Consider the following 22,874-nt stretch of genomic DNA (forward strand, 5'->3'; position numbering starts at 1 on the left):
AAAACACAAACATCATCCCGACGCAATGGACGTGAGTTTGAGCAAACTCTGGGAGATGGGGAAGGACAGGGAAGCCTGGCATGCTGCGGTCCATGGGGTCTCGAGGAGTGGGACATGACGGAGCGACTCTACAGCAGTGTGAGTAAATGACCGAGCGGCACAGTCCCATAAAGACAGGGTGTGAGCCGCACATGTGCTTTAAGTGTTTCCAGTGGCGCCATTATAAAAGTAAAAAGAAATGGGTGAAATTAAGGCTTCTAATTTTTTTTAATTTTTATTTTTACTTTATTTTACTTTACAATACTGTATTGGTTTTGCCATACATTGACATGAATCCGCCACGGGTGTACATGAGTTCCCAAACATGAACCCCCCTCCCACCTCCCACCCCATATCATCTCTCTGGATCATCCCCGTGCACCAGCCCCAAGCATCCTGTATCCTGCATCTAACATAGACTGGCGATTCGTTTCTTACATGATAGTATACAAGTTTCAATGCCATTCTCCCAAATCACCCCACCCTCTCCCTCTCCCTCAGATTCCAAAAGTCCGCTCTACACATCTGTGTCTCTTTTGCTGTCTCGCGTACCGGGTCGTCAGTGCCATCTTTCTAAATTCCATATATATGTGTTAGTATACTGTATTGGTGTTTTCCTTTCTGGCTTACTTCACTCTGTATAATCAGCTCCAGTTTCATCCACCTCATTAGAACTGATTCAAATGTATTCTTTTTAATGGCTGAGTAATACTCCATTGTGTATATGTACCACAGCTTTCTTATCCATTCATCTGCTGATGGACATCTAGGTTGTTTCCATGTCCTGGCTATTATAAACAGTGCTGCTAATTTTTAATGTAAAATGTTTAAAAATGTAGTTTTAAGATTAAAATCTTTCGGGACTTCCCCGGAGGTCCAATGGTTAAGGCTCCATGCTTCCAGTGCAGGAGGCGTGAGTTCGATCCCTGGTTGGGGAACTAGGGTTCCATAGGCCACACAGTGTGGCCAAAAATTTTTTTTTAAATACATACACACACACAAAAAAACCTTTCACCTAAAATATTGTTGTTTCCGCCAGAGGCATCAGCCACATTTTAGGTGCTCAGTGGCCACATGGGCCTCACGGTTGCCGAATGTGTCAAGTGAGTGCAAAAATGAAGACTTGACCTTCCCTCTGCTGGCCTGGCCTGGTCTGCAGCGAGAGCCTCCTGGCCAAATGATGCCTTCTCCCTTCCACTATTGGCAAGCATGACCTGGCTCCTCAGACCCCTGAGAGGTGCCCCAGCCTAGGGGCTCCTCAGCACCACCCTGCCCACTCAGGGCAACGGTGTGCACCCCTTGTTCTGGTGGCTTATGGCCGCTCCAGGGAACAGACAGCTGGAAGTTTTGTCCAGGCTCTACTGGAAAAGGGAAGAGGTGGGTCAGCGGGGTGTGAGTTTTTATCCAGGGCTGGGGTCAGTGGGAAGTGAGAGAGGGCTGGAACCTGCCTCTATTTAAAATTTGATATTTTTGTTCATCAGATTTGGGGCATTAATTAAGAAATATGTTTTATTCATATACTACAAAATTTGTCCATTTAAAGTGCAAAATTCAGCGGTTTTTAGTAAAGTCACTTAGTTGTATAACATCACTCAATCAATATTAGAACATTTCCATCGTCCCCAAAGAAACCTTGTTCCCACGAAATAGCCATTCCCTGCCCCCACCCCCATCCCTCCAAACCCTGGCGACCACGAATCCACTTTCTGTCCATGTGGACTTGCCTGTTCTGGATGTTTCCTACACGTGGGATCGTACAATAGCTGGGCTTTTGTGTCTGGCTTCTTTTCACTTAGCATACTGTCTTCCAGATTCACGCCTGTTGTAGTATGAATCAGGACTTCACTCCTTGTTGCTGTGTGTGCTCAGTAGCTCAGTCGTGTCCGACTCTTGGTGGCCCCGTGGACTGTAGCCCACCAGGCTGCTCTGTCCATGGGATTCTCCAGGCAAGAATACTGGAGTGGGGTGCCATTTCCTTCTCCAGGGGATCTTCCCAATTCAGGGATTGAACCCGAGTCTCCTGTGTCTCCTGCATGGCAGATGGATGCTGAGCTATCCGAGAAGCCCATCCTCCTTTTCATGGTCAAATAATACGCCATTGTACGGATGGACCAGATTTTTTTCTATCCATTCTTTCACTGATGGATATTTATGTTTTTAATTTTTTGGCTAAGGTGAATTATTCTGTTGTGAACATTCATATGCAGGTTTTTCTGTGGACATTTCTTTTAAATTCTTTTTAAGGCTTGCATTAATTTAGAATTTTTAATATCCTTATATAAACTATTATTTTATCTACTGAGTTTTTCCATCATCCCCTTAAAATTTGCACCTGAGTCAAGAACTTGACTAGCCTCACCCTGCTTACACCCTGCAGGTCCTGTCCCTGCTAGCTGCGTGACTTTGGGTGAGTTGCTTACCCTTGCAGAGCCTTAATTTCCTCCCCTGTAAAATGGGCACAATTCCTGTGCCCACTGATGGCTGTCAGGGGGCTGCATGGAGCTAATAACGTGAGTTATAGATCCAGTCCTCAGTAGACATGAGTCAGCGCGTTTTTCCTCCTGGGAGGCCTGGTGCCTGGGCTGGCTGTGGGGGGTGTCCCCAGATGGATGTGACCTTGCCCTGCCCTTGAGGAGAGTTGGTCCAACTGCCCGGAAGTCCTTGCTGCTTCTGTTCCCAAGGGTAACCTGCTGTTTGGTTACCTTGCTCCAGCCTGACCCACTACAAGGTCCTGCGGGGGTGGGACCGGATGCTGGTCACCCAGAGGCCTCCCCGGCTGCCAGCACCTTGCAGCCCAGCTGTCTGGGCCCCCCATCGCCGCCTCCCCCACCCTCCACTCTGCCCGTTCCTGTTGAAGGCCGCGGCTCTACCACTCTGCACTGCCATGAGGCCTGCACTGCGCAGGGTGAAGTCCAAAGTTCAGTCCCTTCGCTAAGCACACGGATAAATATGAACCTTGGAGAATTTCCCCAGCTCCAATGTAAACAGAGCGGGCAGGGGCCCTGATTCACTGGCCACTGGGGCCAGGGTTGGGGGGTGGGGGTGCCCACAGGGCTTGGCTAGTGGGGTTTGGGGGGGCAGCGGGTGCAAGGAGCCTGGCTGGGGCCTGCCTGTGGGCCAGCCAGCACGGAGCCAGCCCACGCGGTCGGGGGAGGCGGCCGGCTCGGTGGCCCCTGGCCGCGTGGCCTGGTGCTAGTGGAGCCATGGTTTCTAAACTGAGCCAGCTGCAGACGGAGCTCCTGGCGGCCCTGCTCGAGTCAGGCCTGAGCAAAGAGGCGCTGATCCAGGCGCTGGGTGAGCCGGGGCCCTACCTGCTGGCTGGAGATGGCCCCTTGGACAAGGGGGAGTCCTGCGGCAGTGGCAGTGGCCGAGGGGAGCTGGCCGAGCTGCCCAATGGGCTGGGGGAGACCAGGGGCTCGGAGGACGAGACGGACGACGATGGGGACGACTTCACGCCGCCCATCCTCAAGGAGCTGGAGAGCCTCAGCCCGGAGGAGGCGGCCCACCAGAAGGCCGTGGTGGAGACCCTGCTGCAGTAAGGACCCCTCCCTTGTCCCCCGCTCCCAAGGAGCCCTGAAAGAGGGACCCACCCTCGGCTTCTGCCCGCCCTTCCCAGTCCAGAGTCCCATGGGCTGTAGCCTGGTTTTTGAGACGGGGACAGGGGCCCGTTAGAGCTTGGAGGTGGTGGGAGGGGGGTTCTGACTTGGAGGCTGGAGTCTCCAGTGCCCGATCCGGCCCTCTGCAGATCCGGCCCTGTGCAGGGTCCCGTCCCCATGAGCCAAGGCTTGCAGCCCAGAGCTTGGGAAGTGAGGCATGCCCCGCAGGGGAACCCCAAGATGGGAACAAAGCAGAGAATCCACAATTTGAGTACCCGGGGAGAGAACCAGGGAAGGGGCGGTGGTGGGAATTTTTAGCTACCAGGCTCATTTCTAGTCCCCCAATCCTAACTTCCCTGCTAAGCATTGGGGCACACCCCTGGCTGGGGTTTTGGGGGGCCCCCTTGGCCTCCCCAGAACTCGAGCTTTCAGCCAGGAGAACCCAGGTCTTTCTTACCTGCGGGAAATGGAGCCTCAGGAGGGGAGCTACTCCCCTTTCCAGCACAGCCTCAGGCCCCCCATCACCAGCGGGTGCCGCTAGAAGCCTCCCCGCTTCGTACCCCCACCCACCGATGGCTCTCCCTGTCTCCTGGAGGACGGGGTGGGTCTGAGCCCTCTGCTCCCCTCTCCTCAGCAGAGCTGAGCTGGTTACTAATTACCCACGGGCTTTATTATTTCTCTTTTGTTTTATAAATTTATAAATGGCAAAAGGCTCTGATAAGGCCTGTGATCATTAACTTGTAAGGCTGGTGGCCTGGGGAGTCCTGAGCCAACTCCGACTTCCCCCTAGATGGGGGTGGGGGAGGTTGGAGGTGAGGGAAGGGGAGCCTGGGGGCTTCAGGGACAGGCCCCCCTCCAAGGCTCTGTAACCTCCCTCCTAACAGCCCGGGCAGGGGTGCCCGGCTAAGGCTTCACAGGCGTCATTTCGGGCAATGTTGAGATGAACTCTAGAGGAAGCTACATACAGAGAAGGATGAGGAAAGGAAACTGGGGCACAGAGAGGGGGAAGAGCTGGACCAAGGACACCCAGCTGGGGCTCCACATCCCTCTCTTGGGACCGGGGTCGGAGCTGGGGGCAACTGGGGGTGACTGGGGGGGTGGGTTGCTGAGGAAGAGTTCCCAAAGACTATCTCTTTTCTGTCCAAGGTCCGGATCACAGCCTGGGGTGGGGGAGGGCGGGATCCATCCCTCAGGGAGCCCTCAGGGCCTGCCAGGCCTTCTGAGGGCCGGGGAGGGGGCAGGGGAGCAGCCAGGGCCCCCTGACTTGGCAGGAGGTGGAGGGCAAAGGGCCCTGCCGGGCTGCAGGGGAGGGGCATGGAGTCAGGCATCACCAGACCCAGGGAGAGGGTAACCTGGACAGGGTGGGGCTGGGCCAGAACTGCTCAGGGCCCCAGATGGGCCTGGGGGCTTTCAGCAGGGAGTAGGGGGCAGGGAGGGGGTACCAAAGGCCTTACCTGGCTAGGTGGGGCCTCTTGACCAGTAGCCCCTCCGGTGGGATGATAGGTGGACAGAAAGGCTTGATCCACAGCACGCGACTGGGAAGCAGGGGTCAAAGTGCTCTCTGGGGACCAGCAGAGACCTGGAGGCGGAGGGAGAGAGGGGAAACAAGAAGGAAGAGATGGGAATGGCGGGGGCGTCTCGGGAGGTGATGGAGAGAGAGACCTGGAGAAGCAGAGTGGAGCGGAGCAGCCAGGAGGGGCCTGGGGCTGACATGCAGCTGGGAGAAGGGGCTGGGGAGAGAGCGAGGTGCCCCAAGCTGTGAGGAAGCTGGAGTGCTTGCCTCCCGCCCCGATTGGGTTTTCTTTAATGCTAACAGCATGCTATTTACTTTCCATTTAAATTTGAGATGTTGCTATAAATTATCAACCAGCTCCTTGTTCCTGCGGAGTTTATAACTAACTACCTGGGTTACTTATTGTTCAGGTAACAAAAGGGATCTGAAAATGCCCTGAGGGGGGAAAGTGGGGCCTTGAGCCTCAGGACACAGGCTGCAGAGGGGTGGGGGACCCCCGTGACGGCCCTGGGTGGTGGGGGAAGTTGAGGCTGGAAAGGATGGCGAAGGGGTAGGACTTCCCCAGGAAGCCAGGTGTGACCTAGAGTTACCTTGGACATGTCTCTTCTCATCCTGCCTTGGTTTCCCTGACCAGGACAATGAGTAAAATTCACACTCCCCGCCCACCCTGGTTCCCTGACCTCTTCCTCAGGTACCTCTGCCCCCACCACTTTCTTCCACTTCCACTACACTGACTTCACTGATTCCCACTTCAGGACCTTCTCCCTGGAGCCTTCTTTCCAGATCTTCCCATGACCAATTCCTTCCCCTTTTTGCTCCAATATCACCTCGTCGGGGAGGCCCTCCCTGATCACCCCATCTAAAGGTAGGTCCCAGCATCATCACTCTCTCTTCCCCTATTTTCGTTGACTTTCTCCTGAAATGCATCATTACTTATGATCATCTTATTTTTCTGTTTTCTGTCTCGGCCCATGACTACCAAAGCTCTTCTGGAGCTGTGTTCACCACTCAGACCCCTGATCTCCAGCCCGGTAACTGACATACTTCATGAATGAATGAGTGACAACTAGGTTTCTCTGAGCCCTGGGTCCATCTGCTGCTATGACCAAGGGGGAGCCCATCCCCAGGGCTCCTTCCTGAGTGTCCTCCTAGGCCCTCCTATCCCTGAGCCGCTCAAACTCGAGGGTCTCTGGTCCTCTCCACTGGGCAGTACCAAGGCCCGGAGACGCAGGAAGACAGGGGCTGAGGTGGGGCAACTGACACCCCAACAGAGGCCAGCCTGCCTGGACTTGATCCCCAGCTCGGCTGGGGGAGGCAGTTTCAGTTTTCTGAGCCCCAATGTTCTCTGCAAGGCAGAGCCGATCATAACACTTACCCACAGGGTTAAACAGCATGTAAGTGCAACAAATGACTGCTATTATCAATGATCCCATTTTACAGATGAGCAAACAATGGCTCAGAGAGGCAAAGTGACCTGCCCGAGGTAGTCTTACAAAGCAGTAAGGCCAGGACTTGGACCCAGGTCCTCCCCACTTGACCCAGCACCCTGAGGTCGTAGGCCTGTCTTTGACACGTTCGCCTCCCTCTTTACCCTCCTCCATCAGTCTCACTGTTAACCACTGACTGACTTCCACACAGTGCTCTAGGGCTCACGCGTGTGTGCGTGCTCAGTCACCAAGGCGTGTCCGACTCTGAGATGCTATGGGCTGTAGCCTGCCAGTCTTCTCTGTCCGTGGGGTTTCCCAGGCAAGAATGCTCGAGTGGGTTGCCATTTCCTCCTCCAGAGGATCTTCCCGACCCAGGGATCGAACCTGCATCTCCAGCATTGGCAGGTGGATTCCCTACCACTGAGCCACCTGGGAAGTCCCCTAGGGCTTATGAAGGGCTTACAAATGCATGAAACTCATTTTCTCCTCCTGATAACCTATGAAATATTATTAGCCGCCTATCACGGTTGAGGAATCTGAGGCACATGGAGGTTAAGCAACTTCCCAGAGCCACCTGGAGGGTGAGTGGTAGAGCTGGGGTTCATGCTGAGAACTCGGCTCCCCTCTAGATAAACGGCCCTTCAGGCTGGTCTCCCAGCTCTGTAACCTTAGACCCACCAAAATCCCACGGGCCCGTAAGCAAGAAGCCCAAAGTCTCAAATCTCTGAGGGACTCCAGAACCGGCAGGAGGTGGGAGGAGGGAGATACGGGCAGATCTCCACCATTCCTGAGCCCTCTTCCCTCTGCTGTGGGGCTGGGAGGGGCCAGGACTAAATTGTGGATGGTGATGGTGGAGGTGGTGGTGGTAACAATACCATTCCACTTACTGAGCACTTACTGTGCGCCTGGCCCTGACCTCAGCATTTCACCCCTACTAGAAACTCATCCAGTTCTCCCAATAGACAACTGGGAGGCAGACGTGGATCTATCATCCTGTTACAGGACGGATGAGAGGCATGTACACCACAGGCGTGAGGTCACAGTGGTGGGATTCGAACCGGGGATTGGCTTAACTCAAACCCATTAGCGTGAAGGCAGGAGATGCCTGGAGACCGGGCCTCTTAATTCTGCCCTGGGGAAAATGTCCTGAAAAGAGCCTGTTCTTGGAGACTCCGTGTGTGTGTGTGTGTGTGTGTGTGTGTGTGTGTGAGTGTGTGTGTGTGTGTTTTGTGGAGGTGGAGAAAGCAGAAAACAGAGAGATGGAAAGAGAGTGTGTGTGAAACAGAGACAGACAGAGAGACACGCGGGGTCACATGGACAGGGGGCGACGGCAGATCTTTAGTTTGAGCCTGGAGAGGCGCTGCTGAAGGAAGACTGGGCTCCTTCTCTCTGCAGAAGAGACAGAGGGAAGGAGGACCTCTCTCTCAGGAGGGGGACGATTGCAGTTGCGGGAGGAGGGACGCCATGAGCAGCCCAGCCCCGGAATCAGATAAACATGTTTGCCGTGGAGCACAAGGCTGGACTTTGTCCTGCCCTTCCCTCCCAGGACTGACTGGTATCTGGGGAGCTGGTGGAGGGGGGTGGTAGCAGGGAGGAGAGGCTTCTAAGGGCCCCTGAAATCAGGGAGACAGGGCTCAGGGAGATGTCAGGGGTACAGGCAAAGCGAAATAGTCCTGAGTCCCAGTGAGGTCCCCTTGGACAAGCACACACCTTTCTGAGCCTCAGTTTTCTCACCTGTGAAATGAGCCAACAAGTAGCACCTACCTTCCAGGGTTAAGATTAAAATGGCCAGCCCTTAGCACAGTGCCTGGCTCACTGTGAATACTCAAAAACATGCATTCTCCCGGCTACCAATCAGCCACTGACTGCTGATTGTTTTAACTGCATCTGTCCCTATCTTCCCTTCCTCCCTGCCTCTATGGGAACTGCTGATAAAAAAGGAGGAAGTCAGAGGGCCAATTAGTAGGAAGGTCTCTGTGCCCTTGTGTCTCAGAAGGGCACCGTAAGGGGGGCAGTTGAGACTGGTTCTTGGAGGAAAGAGAAGGCCCAGGGGGGAAGGCAATGCGGGGTGGGCTTTAGAGTGCTGGGGGTGGGGTTAATTTGCTTTTAGATTTTTTTCCTCACAATTCAGTTTTAAACATGATCTATGTAGTATATTATCATGTATGATATTGACATTTGTGATACATGATCCTGTATAATATAATTTACAAAGTGCAGAAGAGTAACAGAGAAAAGCCTCCCGCCCCGTCCCTAGCATCCAATCAATGTCTTCAGTTCATTCTGTATCCTTCCTGAATTTTATGTGAACACAAGCAAACATGTAGAAATCTTCTTTTATCCCACTTAGAAAAAATTTTTTTTAAATTTGGCTGTACCAAGTCTTCATTGTAGCATACAAGAGCTTTATTGCCTTGGGCGGGCTCTTAGCAGAGGCATATAAGATCTAGTTCCCTGACCTGGGCCCCCTGCCTAGGGAGCACAGAGTCTTAACTACTGGACCACTTTAAATTTTATTTTTTTAATATATAATTTTATTTGTTTACTTTTTGACTGTGCTGGGCCTTTGTGGCTTCGGGGGCTTTTCTCTAGTTGCAGCGAGTGGGGGCTACTTTCTAGCTGCAGCCTGAGAGCTCCTTATAGAAGTGGCTTCTCTTGCTGGGGAGCACGGGCTCTAGGGCATGTGGGCCTCAGTAGTGGGGGCACCTGGGCTTGGGAGTCGTGGCTCCCAGGCTCTAGAGCACAGGCTCAGCAGTTGTGGTGGATGGGCTCGTTTGCCCTGAGGCATGTGGGGCCTTCCAGGACCAGGGATCGAACCTGTGTCTGCTGTACTGGCAGGTGGACCCTTTACCACTGGACCATTAGGGAAGGCCCCACGCAGCAGATGTACCAGACGAATTGTTCCAGCTGGGCTTGTGCAGAGCTTTCTCAGGGGGTTGGAGGGAGGCACCGCAATTTGGTTGATCAGCTTCCTTTTGCCGGACGTTCAGGTTGTATCCAATCTTTGGCTGTGACGCGTGACGCAGCAACACATCACCTCCCGCACACGCCAGTCGTCACTTGCGCCGGTATTGGAGGCCTCCGATTTCCGAAAGCAAATCGCTGCGATGAGGCGGTGGGAACACAGGCTTGGGATCGCACAGACCTGGGTTCAAACCCCAGTTCTGCCTCTCTCAGCACGGTTGCACCTGCCTCGTGATGTAGCAGAAGCTCAGGAGAGGATGAAGGGAAGGAGGAAGGCTGAGACAGAGCAGGAGAGGGAAGGGCTTATGTCGGACAGGCAGCCTGAACCCTTTCTGTTCCCCACGGTGAGCTGAGGACGGGAGGCTGAGCCACAGTGGCCTCAGGTCCCTTGAACCCCTCCGGTGGCAGAACTACGTACATTTTTTCTTCCAAGAAGTTCTTGGGATGCCAGCCCATAACCCTGGACTCTGTTGAAAAACTAGCCATCCGCCTCAGGACTGTGTGGAGACTGGCCGCGCCACCATCTAGGGTTTAGTGCAGATTTTCAGGAGGCATTGTGACGCTATGTAACTTTTACCAGATGAGCCGACTTAGAACTAAATCCCTTGAGCTGGGGTGGGACTCTGCTGGGCTGACCCCATGACCTTGGGCAAGAGATGCAGGTGACACAGTGCTTTGAGCCTCAGTGACCCTGGCTGTCAAGTGGGAGAATCATGTTTCTCGCCTTCTTGGCGGATCCAATTTGTTTTTCCCAGTAGGTCACTCTCACCTGTACATCCACCCGCCCACCCACCTATCCACCCACACATCCATCCATCCATGCTTTCAACTGCTCATCCATCATCTACCATCTACCCATCAACCATCATATTGCTTCATCCACCAGCCATCCTCTCACTCGCCATCCACCATCAATCCATTGATCATGCCGTTACCTATCCATCCATCCATCCATCCATGCTTTTATCCACTTATCCACCCGTCTACCCTACCATCTGTCCATCCATACACCCACCTATCCATCCATTTATCGACCATCTACCCATCAACCATCCCATTTATCTATCCATCCATTCTCTCACCCACCACCCACCATCAATCCATTGGCCATCACATTACCTATCCCTGCATCCATCCATCCATCCATCCATCCATATATACATACACTCCTTCTTTCACGCAGTCACCAAGGGCATACTCTATGTCAGGCCTATGTTGGGTGCTGAGAACCAGACAGTCCCTGCCCTCCAGGTGTTTACAGTCTCTCAGTGGATAAGACACAGTCACAAATAACATTTCTAGGTAGAATGAGGAGGGGCCTTTAACAGAGGCACGGAAGTGAGGATCCTCCCCATGGGCCTGTGCAGCTTCCAGGGGAGCCTGTTTAAGTCTACATGTGTGTCCGTGTGTCACTGTGTGTTTCTAAACCTGTAACTTTTACCAGATGAGCCGACTTAGAACTAAATCCCTTGAGCTGGGGTGGGACTCTGCTGGGCTGACCCCATGACCTTGGGCAAGAGATGCACGTGTGTGTGCAGGGCTGGTTGGGGCCTGTCTACACGTCTGCCACGTGTGTGTCTGTGAATCTCTGCCCCCATGTCCTTGTGTCCTGACATGAGTGCCCATACCTCCCTGTCCCTGCGTCAGGCCACAGGCCCCTAGGCTCCGCACCTGCCTCCACCCACCATCCCGGCCTCCCGGGTGGACAGGGCTCCCAGCAGCCACCCCTGGCTCAGCAGACCGTCCCTTCCCCCAGGGAGGACCCCTGGCGCGTGGCCAAGATGGTCAAGTCCTACCTGCAGCAGCACAACATCCCGCAGCGGGAGGTGGTCGACACCACCGGCCTCAACCAGTCCCACCTGTCCCAGCACCTCAACAAGGGCACGCCCATGAAGACGCAGAAGCGAGCCGCCCTGTACACCTGGTACGTCCGCAAGCAGCGAGAGGTGGCCCAGCGTAAGTAATGACCGACAGCAGCCCGTCTTCCCGGCAGGGCCTGGGACTCCCTGCAGCTCGAGGGCAGGGGCTGGAAGTCTCGCCCCCTCCCCATTCCTCGGATAGGCAGACGGACAAAGCCGAGGAGCGGGTGGTGGGGGGTGGGATTCAACCAGCGTGTGTCACCTGTTCTGCGGGAGGCGCTCTGGTGGAGGGGAAGAGGGTTGATCCTGGGCATCGAGAGATGGATGAACTGGGTCCCTGCCTTCTAAGAGCATCCTGTGCGGAGGGGAAGCCGGAGGACAAATCCGCATGATTCGGTGAGACAAGAATTAAAATGTGATAACACCAACAAGAGCCAGAGTTTCTGGAGCATGCACCATGTGCCAGGCCCAGCACAGGGCACCACAGGGAACGTTTCCAAGTGTTGAGCTTGCAGAGAAGCAGCTCCTCTTCCTCAGGGAGGCAGGGGCATCAGGAGGGATCACATGAGGAGTATGACCTCTCGACTAAGTCTTGAAGTGTCAGTTGAATTTTGACCCCTGAAGAGGCAGGGAAGGGTGTTTCAGGCAGAAGGAACAGCAGCAGCTAAGGCTCAAAGGCGAGGTGTATGCTCAGGGAACCCTCCACTGCAAACCTGGGGAGAGCTAGGAGCATTTTCATTCAGGGCATGGTGGGTTTTACCACCTGAGCTTCATACCCTATAGAGTCCCAAGTACACTTCCACACTTTAGAGCCTAAGTGTAAAAAAGATGGGTTTTGATGTTTCCTTTATAATGATCCAGGTTTGTTTTTAGGCAATACTCATACTTAGTTTTACTAAAACAGAAGAAAGATTTTACAATAAAAATTAGGTGTCTTCTCCTAAAGCAGCCATGGGCATACCTAGTCTCATACAGATCCTTCCAGAGGTATAATATAGCGCTGCTCTTTAGTCACTTAGTCGTGTCCGGCTTTTGCCACCCCATGGACTGTAGCCCTCCAGGCTCCTCTGTCCATGGGGCTTCCCTGGCAAGATTATGGTGAACATTGAGGCACCAGGGATGACCCCCGTGCATACATGAGCCATATACTATATATATACACATATATATATTTCCTCTGCTGTTTGAAGGGCAGCTAGCTGTTCTGTTATTTGGAGGTGCCATTAACTGGCCTCCTACCAAAGAATCAGCTGAGAAAGTGGCTGGGTCTCTTCTCTCCTGGCTAATACTTGTACTTTAGGCTTGATTTTCAAGGCTAGAATGTTGAAAATAACTCTTGAATCTACTCAGGAGATACAAGCTCAGGTTTCTGCTCTACTGTGTGGCCCTGGAAAAATATTTAACCTCCCTGACCCTCAGTTACATCTTCTGTAAAATGGGATGGCATACGTGTCCAATGTGAATGAAAGGTGATGCTTACCTGGAGCCTTATATTGAGGACTGTGAGATTATATCGTGGCCCAATAGAAAAGTGTGCAGGGGTTGATTAGTGATGTCTGCCTTGGACGCACGTGAGGCAAAGGGTGACGTGTGTGATGTGTGTTTGTCATCACAGGGGTAGGCGGTTTCTGGGTTCGAGCAGCAAGCTCCTCTGGCTCAGCACCCTAGGAATAAGGAAGAAGCAGAGGCATGCTCAGGCTGATGCGGGAAGGTGGGCTGGCCAGTGTCCTGCTCACAGCTCTCTGTGCCCACAGAGTTCACCCACGCAGGCCAGGGTGGGCTGATTGAAGAGCCTGCAGGAGATGAGCTACCTACCAAGAAGGGGCGCAGAAACCGTTTCAAATGGGGCCCAGCCTCCCAGCAGATCCTGTTCCAGGCCTATGAGAGGCAGAAGAACCCCAGCAAGGAGGAGCGAGAGGCGCTCGTGGAGGAGTGCAACAGGTAGGATGGCTGGCGGTCGGCAGGGCTGGCTGGGTCTGGGCTGGGGAGAGGCTGGGGAAGGTAAGGAGGGCTCCAGATCCTGAGGGAGGCCCCCTGGTTTTGAGAGCTCCTGCTGTTGGCCCAGGAGTTCTCAGCTCCTGTTCAGGGCCTGAAACCTGGCTCTATTTCTGGCACCCACCCCCCACCCAGGGGTCCCCAGCCTCCAAATCTAATGCCTGACGTGATGTGGAGCGATGTAATATTAATAGAAACAACTGTTAATCACTCAGTAGTGTCCGACGTTTTGTGACCCCATGGACTGTAGTCTGCCAGGCTCCCCTGTCCATGGAATTCTCCAGGCAAGAACACTGGAATGGGTAGCCATTCCCTTCTATAGGGGATATCCCTGACCCAGGGATCGAACCTGGGTCTCCTGCATTGCAGGCAGAGGGAAGCCCCAACAGAAGCAGAGTGCACAATGCATGCAATGCATTTGAATCACCCCAAAACCATTCCCCGCTCCCCAGCCCATGGAAAAACTGTCTTCCGTGAAACCGGTCCCTGGTGCCAAAACGGTTAGGAGCTGCTGCCCCGCCTACCCAAGCGCCCCTGAGTGGGGCTGCTCGTCTCACCCGCCCTCCGCTTACTGCGCTCCCTCTGTATGAAGAGACTCAAGAGAGCCTAAGCCATTTGCTCAAGATCGCAGAGCAGACTGGGCTCGGAAGCCAGGTCTGTCAGCTTCAGCTGACTCTCAGGTAGAGAGCCCTGCTTCTCAGAACCTCCCCCAGCCCCAGAAGGCTCACAGTGCCCATCTCTCCAGGGCAGAGTGCATCCAGAGGGGCGTGTCACCGTCGCAGGCCCAGGGACTGGGCTCCAACCTCGTCACAGAGGTGCGTGTCTACAACTGGTTTGCCAATCGCCGCAAGGAAGAAGCCTTTCGGCACAAGCTGGCCATGGACACGTATAGCGGGCCACCGCCGGGGCCAGGTCCCAGCCCTGTGCTGCCTGCCCACAGCTCCCCTGGTCTGCCCCCGCCTGCCCTTTCCCCCAGTAAGGTCCACGGTGAGTGCCATGTGGGCAGGGGGACCGGGCAGTGGGAATATGGGGGTAAGTGGGAGAGTTGGGGAGCACCACCCAAGGACTGAAGCCACACAAGCCACTTGGCACCTCATTATGGCTCCAGCTCTATGCACACTGCCCTATCCGCCCCACCCCTCTCCTCTCCTCTGACCACTCAGCTCCATCCACTGCCCTCTCTTCTGTCCACTGCATTCACTCCAACCCCACTGGATTTGGGTTACAGCAATTCATTCCCGATCAAGCCAACTCAACTGCTTTCAGCTCAGTTCAATTCAACTCAATCCAGTTCAACTCACTATAATCTGAGTTTCATTTACATTTCATACAGTTTGGTCCAATCCCATTCCCAATTGATCCGTTTAACTAAATGTATTTCAAGGAAATTCAGTTAATCTCGTATCGTTCAGTTCAATTTCAATCCAATTCGATTTGATCCAGTTCAACTCAATCAATCTCAGTTCATTTCGGGTTTGCTTCAGCTTGATCAGTTTCATTCAACTAATTCCAATTCATTCTGCTCAAGTTTGCTGCGGTTTAATTTCATTAGCCTCAGTTCAGTTTGGCTCTGTTGTCTTTCACTGAGCACCGACTGTGTGTCTGGTGTAGCCCTGGGCAGTGGGGGCCACAGAGCTAATAAAACACAAAGCTTGTGTTCAAGGGGTTGAACAAGCAGCCAGCACAGGGCCTGGCAGGAAGTGAATACTCCAGCAAAATCTGCTGGCTGCATAGAGAAAGATAGTGTGAGTGGCCTGAACAAGCCAATACAATTAGGGGTGTTGGGGGCCGTGGGCGCAGGCAGGGAAGTGGGGCGCTGAGGCTGGACGTTGCTCCCACTCCAGGTGTGCGCTATGGACAGCCTGCCACCAGTGAGGGGGCGGAAGTGCCCTCAAGCAGCGGTGGTCCCTTGGTGACGGTGTCTGCATCCCTGCATCAAGTGTCTCCCACCGGCCTGGAGCCCAGTCACAGCCTGCTGAACACAGAGGCCAAGCTGGTGAGTGTCCCCCCACCTCCCCCATCTCCCCTCGGCTGGGAGATTCTGGGGCAGTACCCAGGGAGGCAGGGTGGGGCCCCGCCCTGACTCAGTCTGGCTTCCCCTCCAAGGTCTCAGCCACTGGGGGCCCCCTGCCCCCGGTCAGCACCCTGACAGCACTGCACAGCTTGGAGCAGACCTCTCCAGGCCTCAGCCAGCAGCCCCAGAACCTCATCATGGCCTCGCTTCCCGGGGTCATGGCCATTGGGCCTGGAGAGCCTGCCTCCCTGGGCCCCACGTTCACCAACACGGGAGCCTCCACCTTGGTCATTGGTAAGCTGGTGGGGCTGGAAGGGGGCCATCTGGGTGAGGGGCTCATGGAGGCTCCCGCTGAATCCAGGAATAGGGAGAGCCACTGGGACTCATTCATTCATAGATTTATTGAGTGCCTGCCCCATGCTCCACCAGTGACACACAAGTGAACCAAAGAGCCCCAGAACTCAGCCACCCACGTGGGGGAGGCAGATAAACAATACATTAAGTTACACAGTACCTGAGACGGTGAAACAGCTACGGGAAAACAGCAGCGCAAGGGGGACTGACGTTTCCTAGGTTTTAGGGTTTTTTTTTTTTTAAAGCTCAGAGACTTTATTCACAGAACTATTATGCAGAAGCTCAATATATGGGGAAGGGTTACAGAGTTAAGCCCCAGGGCCTTTGCACGGGCTGTGGAACCCCAGGGCACCAAGGAACCCTCTTTGACATACTCCCTGCCCTTATAGCGAGCTAGCAGCTCAGAGAGGGGGAGTCACTTGCCAGGGCCTTAACGCAGTACAAGGCTGTTTCCGGATTACCTCATCCCCTCCTCCAAGCCACAGGCTCTAGGAGGGAGGGATGGTGCCCCTGGTGGTCTCCGAGGCCTGGCCGACCCCTGCCCCTCCCACCACTCCAGGCCTGGCCTCCACGCAGGCACAGAGCGTGCCGGTCATCAACAGCATGGGCAGCAGCCTGACCACCCTGCAGCCCGTCCAGTTCTCGCAGCCGCTGCACCCGTCCTATCAGCAGCCACTCATGCCCTCTGTGCAAAGCCACGTGGCCCAGAGCCCCTTCATGGCCACCATGGCCCAGCTGCAGAGCCCCCACGGTGAGCAGCCCTTGGCCCCCTGCTGGGGGCGGGGGGGCGGGAACCCAGGGGAAGGGGCGGCATGGCAGATGCTGTGGTCTGTGTGTGTGTCTGATACTCACAGAAGTGTGAGTGCCTCTGTGATGGGGGCTCTGGGGGTGCTCAGATGCATGTCCATGGGCTGAATACATTTCAGGGTGTGAATCCATATGGTCATGTGTACACACCCACGTGTGCCCTTGGGGCCATGTGTACCTCTCAGCTCTTAGAAAGGTGATATGGTGCATATACCATGAAGACATACAACACTCTCAGCAAGGCTTGGTCCAACACCCCCTCATCAAACACCACTGTTTCTGCGGCCAAAGGGAGAATTCCATGAAGGGCAACCCACTCCGGTACTCTTGCCTGGAAAATCCCATGAACGGAGGAGCCTGGTGGGCTGCAGTCCATGGGGTCGCTAAGAGTTGGACACGACTGAGCGACTTCACTTTCACTTTTCACTTTCATGCGTTGGAGAAGGAAATGGCAACCCACTCCAGTACTCTTGCCTGGAAAATCCCATGAACGGAGGAGCCTGGTGGGCTGCAGTCCATGGGGTCGCTAAGAGTTGGACACGACTGAGCGACTTCACCTTCACTTTTCACTTTCATGCGTTGGAGAAGGAAATGGCAACCCACTCCAGTGTTCTTGCCTGGAGAATCCCAGGGATGGGGGAGCCTGGTGGGCTGCCGTTTATGGGGTCGCACAGAGTCGGACATGACTGAAGTGACTTAGCAGCAGCAGCAGCAAGGTTAATAGGCTCAGGACCGACTTCGCCACCAGACAAGCTCTAGCACTAACCTGATGAACATCGGTTAGTTTTCAGACCTTTCTGGAACCTGGACTCCTGGATGAGGGATTTGTGGACCTGATGTCTGTGTGCGTGTGGTGGAGGGCACCATTTATGTGTGTCTGTGGGTGGCTGTGTTTTCATCTGAGTCCACACGAGCGTATGTGATTTGTGTCGCTTCTCTGCTGGCGTCTGTGTTTTTCGGGGGCTGGGATTGCAGATGAAATGCTGGGTTACGCTGTGCAGAGGGGTCCTGGAGGTGGGGGATAAGATGTGCCCCCCTCACCAGGGTGCCGACCCTTCCGGGCCCTTCCGTCTGGGGGCCGGTACTGAGTACCTCATCAGCACCTGCATCTCTGGGTCCCTTCCACACCTGGGCTCTCCAGGTGACGGCCGGGGTGGGCTCCCCGCCTCCCCCAGGCTCCTCCCCACAAGACAGGCAGAGCAGGCCCCTGCAGTTGGTGACAGCGCCCATCTCTTCTATCTGGAGCTCCCAGGTTTTAGAAATCAGCCCTGAGTCCCCGACCATTGCCCCACGCCCCTGTGTTGAGGCCCCTCGGGGGAGGAGCCCAGCCGGACCCAGGTGCCATGTCTGTACCCTTCTTTTTCCTCCCTCCTGGCCAGCCCTCTACAGTCACAAGCCTGAGGTGGCCCAGTACACCCACACGGGGCTGCTTCCGCAGACCATGCTCATCACCGACACCACCAACTTGAGCGCCCTGGCCAGCCTCACGCCCACCAAGCAGGTAAGGCCCGGCCGGCCCCGCCGCTCCATGGGCCCTGGGCCCAGCCCCCGCCCCCGGCCGGCGGGGCTCAGGAGCTGCTCTTCTGCCAGGTCTTCAGCTCAGACGCTGAGGCCTCCAGCGAGTCCGGGCTCCACACGCCGGCGTCGCAGGCCGCCGCCATCCACATCCCCGGCCAGGACCCTGCTGGCATCCAGCAGCTGCAGCCCAGCCATCGGCTCAGCGCCAGCCCCACCGGTGAGCCCCCTTGCCCCGCGCCACCCCTTCTCGCTGTCCCCACAGCTGAGGAGGGAGGTGGGCGCGGCGGGTGGGGCGGAGGGGTGGACATGCGAGGGGGCACCGGTGCTCCCCTGAAGTGAGACAAGAGGGGTGTGAAACCACAGGAAGCGGGCCTGTCTCACCGGAACGTCCACTAACTCGGTGGAGGACGAAGATAGCCTGAAGTAGGGAGGAGTCAGGCGCGGGAAGGGCTTGCTGCGGGCGCCGGAAATGACTCCGTGGATGTGCTGCTCTGGCTCAGCGGGTGGCGTTTTTTGAATCTGTTGCCAACAGTTAAAAAACTAAGAGCTTTCACACCTTTCTGGCTTCTCCTGGGTAGTCAGAAGGACTCATGTTCCCCCGTAGCGACCACAGAGCCCGCCACATCCCACCCGAACCCTGCATTTCCGTTCCCCAAGAACCCGAGTCTGCAGCCGACAACGCCACGGTGACGAGCAGGCACTGTGGAGTCAGGCTGCTGGGCTCTGAGACCCGGGGCGGCTACTTGCTAAGTGTGAGTCTTGGGGTCCTCCATCCAGCCCTGGAGGCTGCAGGGACGGTCCCTGGGGGCTCCGCGGTCCAGGCTCCGTGCTCGACCCATGAGATGGGCGGCAGCATCCCTGTTTTCCGGATGAGAAAGCACCTGAGGAGAGGGACTTGGAGGTGGTGGGGCCAGGACCCAGACCCAGGTCCAAACTCCACATCCATTCATTAACCATGTGAATCAGTCAGGGTTCTCCTGGGACGCAGAACCAATAGGGATACACACACGTATTTAAGAAATTGGTTCATACAACCGTGGGGTCTGCAAGTCTGAAAGCTGCAGGGCAGGAGGCCGTGCTGCAGTCTCCTCCTCTGGGAAGCCTCACTTTTTGCTAAAGGCTTTGACTGATTGGATGAGGCCCACCCACAATGTCAAGGGAAATCTCCTCTACTTAACACCAACTGATGTAGGTGTTAACCACATCTGCAAAATACACGGTGACATCTGGACTGGGCTTTGGATCACAACTGGGTACTAAAAGGCAAAGCTGACGCATGAAACTAACCACGACGCCGGTTCACCAGGGCTCCTCTGACGTGCTTGCTAAACTGTGCTGGGGCTGCGGGGGCCACACCCTGGCAGCCCTGGAGCCAGGCTGGGTTAATAAGGCCTGAGAGCTGAGGTGTGACTTTGGGGTTCTAACCTGCTGAGACTCAGGAGGTGGTGGGGTGCTACTTTCCCATCCCAAACACCCTCAGGGACGGCGGTGGTGGGGTGAGGGGTCGGGACCGGCATGGCAGGCACCAGCCACCTCCTCTGCCTCCGCAGTGTCCTCCAGCAGCCTGGTGTTGTACCAGAGCTCAGACTCCACCAATGGCCACCTGCTACCGTCCAACCACGGTGTCATCGAGACCTTCATCTCCACGCAGATGGCCTCTTCTTCCCAGTAACCACGGCCTCCCAGGGGCCCTGAGCCTCCACAGTCTGCTGGATGGGTGACCAGGACATCTGAGCCTGCAAACCTTTACTGCTCACCGGGCAGCTGCTCATCCCTGGAAAACTGTGCCTCAGTCCCCATCCCCATCCTGGCAGCTTCAGAAACGGGGGCTTCTGAGGCGCCCCAACCTGAGGAGGGTTGCTTCAGTGCACAAGTGGGGACCGTGGAGAGCTGGAGAGCAGAGCCGGTTCCTGGTGGGTCACGGGGAGGGACTGTCCCTGCTGCCCAGGGTAAATCTTGTTGCTTGGAACACAACCACCCCGAGGCTTGGAGCCCTTGCACCCCGCAGGGAACTGCCAGCCACACTGCTCAGGACAGCAGCCCGTGTAGCTGGCAAAGGTCATAGGTCAATGTGGCCCCAATTCTGTCACCTATGCCCCAATCAGGCCATTCCACCCAGCCCCCCTGCTATTAACCGCATGCCCCTTTGGACCTACCTGTCCCCCACTCACCTAAGCCTCACCTGAGTGGCTCCTCTGGGCTGGGGCCTGGGGAAACGCAGGCCTCTCCAGCTCTCTTCCTCCAAAGCCAAACCTCTCCCCAGCCCATGACCTCCGGTTTTCAACATTTGTCCCCACTGAGCACCACACCTTCTGAGGCCAGCCTGGCATCCTGCATCTACTGGAAAGCCTCCCTCCCCTGCAGGCCGAGGCGTCGTGCCCTGCCCTTAGTGAGAGGCTGGTGCCAAGTCGAGGCTGTGGGGCAGCACACCCTTCCCGCCTTCGGGAGTGAGGCTGCTGAGCTCAGAAAGCAGCAAGGCCAGGAAAGCAGTGCTGAGGGGCCCAGAGGGAGAAGAGAGGCAAGATCAGTGGAGGGGTTGCACCTGGAAGCTAGGGCCAGCTGGCTGAGGGGAGGGTTCCCAGCCTTCCACCCCACCCCCCGAGGAGGCTGAGGTCCTGAGCGATAAGGCAGCCGTCTCAGCCCAGGGCTCACGTGACCTCATCTCCCGGGGGGGCTGCTGCAGATAACCCAGCCCTCGTAGACCACCGCCACCCTGGAGTGACAGGGCAAGGGGAGAACTAGCATCAGTGCAGCCTGCAGTCAGCTAATAGCGAGCCTGTACATTTATTTAACTTTTAGTAAACATGGACTGTGTTGAATATCTTGCTTGTCGTGTAGGTGGGGTGGGCAGGTGGAAGGGGGCTCGGGGCCTGAGGCGGGGCGGGGCCGGCACACACACTCTCACATCCCACCTCTGTCTTCCTGGCTCCACCGAATCTCCGAGGCCAGGCCTCCGAGCCGGAATGCCTCCTTCACCATGAACTTCTGCTACTTCTTGCAGGACATGTGGGTCCAGGAGTCCCAGGCCATGAGTGCTGTGACACTTCCTGCAGTCTTGAAGTTGGGGTGTGGGAACACTTCCTGGGGTGTAGGCAGGAGGACCCCACCTCCGTGATGCTCATCAAGTTCAGCACTGACTCAGGGGCAGCACCCAGATCCCTGTTACATTTCCGTTTCCTCGACAATTTATTTTCCATAATCTGGCTGGCTCAGAGACACAATCACACATGGCATATTCATATTGTGGAGATAGAAAATTCTGGAAAGCCAGGTGTGGGGGCAGAGTAGATCTCTCTCTTTTCTAGAGAGTGTTTTATGAAGTCTGTGTGGAGGGAGACACACAAGGAGGCCCACTCCACCTCGTCTCCTTCAGGTCGTCTGCTGCACCAGGCTGCGGCGGCGGAGCTCGACTACTTGGCTTTCAGCCTTGAGTAACCGGGAGTCTCCTTCTTCCTGGGGTCACAGAATGTTCTGGTACCATAGGTCGGCCGCGACCCAGGGGGAGCACAGGAGGGCAGACCCCCCCTCACCCTATGACCGCTTCTCAGCCCCAACGCCTGGGCTGGCCCCAGTCACGGGCAGAGCCTGGACTCATCAGCCAAATTCCTGCATTGGAGAGGGACTCAGGGCTCAGACAGGCTAGTCCCTATGGGAAGCCTGAGCTCCCGGCCAGCACACTAGGCTCAGTTCGAGGGCATGGCAGCAGCACTCTTTGTTGGGGGGGACGGGGAAGCCTCACTGGCCTTCTTTGCCTTTTTCTTCCGCTTCTTCTTTTTGGTCCCAGGGGGAGCCTGGTCCCCGTTGAGCTGGGCAGACTCCTTTTCCTGCCTTCCGACTGTAGCCTTGCTGGTGGCGATAGAGGCCACGTCGGCGCTGTCCTCATTCTTGGCTTTCTTTTTCAACTTCCTTTTCTTCTTTTTCTCCACGGGGACAGGGCGGTGGATGGCGGACTCCTGGAGGATGTCGGAGGCGGACACAGCTGCCTCTCGGCAGCGCTGTAACTCATCGCCATCATCGCTGCTGCCAGGGAGGGTGGGGGGAGTGTTAGTGGGACTCGGGATGGGGCCCCAAAGCTGCCGCGCACTGCCCCAGGCCAGGCCACCAGACAGAGGCCAGGGAGAGACGGCGGTATGTGGAGAACTCAGGCTTGGCCGGGGGCAGACCTGGGTTCCCACATAGGCTTCTCTCCTTCCAGGCTGTGTGACCTCGTTTTGTGACTTAACCTCTCCGACCCTCAGGGTCTTCACCTATCAAGTGGGGATCTTAACAGAGCCTAGGCCTCACAGGGATGTCCCAGGAGTGTGGTGTCGGGCATGAGATGGGTGCTCCGAGAGCAGTCAACATCCAGCCCCCAATGGAAGCTCTCCCCCTCCCACTGAGTTACTATGTCTCTAGCTACCTGGTGGGACTCCTCCTGGGTCCAGGCCTGACTGGGGTCTGCGTGGCTATCTGTGGGTGGAGGTGGGGGCGGATCTGGTCAAAATGAGGAAACCTGAGAAGAGGACATGTCATCTTACCTTGAGCTGGAAGGCAACCGTTTCTGGCGGGGCTGGGGAGCAGTTTCCTTCTCAGGGCCACCAGGGATGGACGTGAAGAAAAGGCGGAAGCCTGCAACCCATGGGGATGGAGTCAGCACGGCCAGGGGCCCGCAGGTGCCAAGGCTGCCCCACCTCTGTCCTCACGGAGCCCCTGGTCCAGAGGGCATTGCTCCTGTCTAATAAGAGAGCGGTGCCTTACAGGATGACAGGCAGCATGCTTCCTTCTGCTGCAGAGATGGGACCGGGTGCT

The 22,874-nt window shown here is 55.9% G+C and overlaps 2 protein-coding genes across 8 annotated transcripts in view; one reads left to right on the plus strand and one right to left on the minus strand.

Annotated features, from left to right (window-relative positions):
- Nucleotides 1–248: 248 nt before the first annotated feature.
- C17H12orf43 (chromosome 17 C12orf43 homolog) overlaps nucleotides 249–22,874 on the minus strand; it is a 36,570-nt gene continuing 13,944 nt past the window's right edge. Inside the window, exons 5-8 of one of the 4 annotated variants that reach the window (XR_009597047.1) lie at nucleotides 22,604–22,694; nucleotides 20,999–22,103; nucleotides 12,879–13,062; nucleotides 249–12,016 (exon numbers count right to left, since the gene is read on the minus strand). Coding sequence is in view for 2 of the 4 variants with exons in the window: in XM_004017426.6 (XP_004017475.1) it covers nucleotides 21,770–22,106; nucleotides 22,604–22,694 (428 nt within the window). In the remaining 2 variants the exon portion in view is untranslated. Of the gene's footprint in view, nucleotides 12,017–12,878; nucleotides 13,063–20,854; nucleotides 22,107–22,603; nucleotides 22,695–22,874 lie in introns of those variants that run through there. The other 3 variants (XR_009597046.1, XM_012097922.5, XM_004017426.6) reach the window with 3 other exon arrangements.
- Nucleotides 3,011–20,905, plus strand: HNF1A (HNF1 homeobox A). 4 transcript variants are annotated; one of them, XR_006056716.2, is made up of 11 exons: nucleotides 3,011–3,574; nucleotides 11,296–11,495; nucleotides 13,153–13,339; nucleotides 14,139–14,380; nucleotides 15,238–15,389; nucleotides 15,500–15,701; nucleotides 16,321–16,512; nucleotides 17,948–18,069; nucleotides 18,159–18,303; nucleotides 18,691–18,838; nucleotides 19,637–19,748. XR_006056716.2 is itself a non-coding variant. In XM_042234695.2 (10 exons), exons 1-10 carry the CDS (start codon nucleotides 3,243–3,245, stop codon nucleotides 18,774–18,776), a joined length of 1,860 nt encoding a protein of 619 aa, XP_042090629.1. In that variant the 5' UTR covers nucleotides 3,011–3,242; the 3' UTR covers nucleotides 18,777–20,905. The 4 variants fall into 4 exon arrangements, 3 of the variants coding, with proteins under 3 accessions (XP_042090629.1, XP_042090628.1, XP_042090630.1); XM_042234695.2 differs by having other exon boundaries at nucleotides 18,691–20,905; XM_042234694.1 differs by lacking the exon at nucleotides 18,691–18,838 and having other exon boundaries at nucleotides 19,637–20,905.

The sequence above is a fragment of the Ovis aries genome, chromosome 17 (genome assembly GCF_016772045.2).
Source record: "Ovis aries strain OAR_USU_Benz2616 breed Rambouillet chromosome 17, ARS-UI_Ramb_v3.0, whole genome shotgun sequence".
NCBI lineage: Eukaryota > Metazoa > Chordata > Mammalia > Artiodactyla > Bovidae > Ovis > Ovis aries.

What these genes read in the sequence shown, in the direction of transcription:
- HNF1A (XM_042234694.1), top strand. Translation starts at nt 3,243, where the DNA reads ATGGTTTCTAAACTGAGCCAGCTGCAGACGGAGCTCCTGGCGGCCCTG. An exon ending in CTCGTGGAGGAGTGCAACAG is followed by an intron (nt 13,340 to 14,138) that starts GTAGGATGGCTG and finishes CCATCTCTCCAG; the next exon opens with GGCAGAGTGCATCCAGAGGG. An exon ending in TTCCCCCAGTAAGGTCCACG is followed by an intron (nt 14,381 to 15,237) that starts GTGAGTGCCATG and finishes CTCCCACTCCAG; the next exon opens with GTGTGCGCTATGGACAGCCT.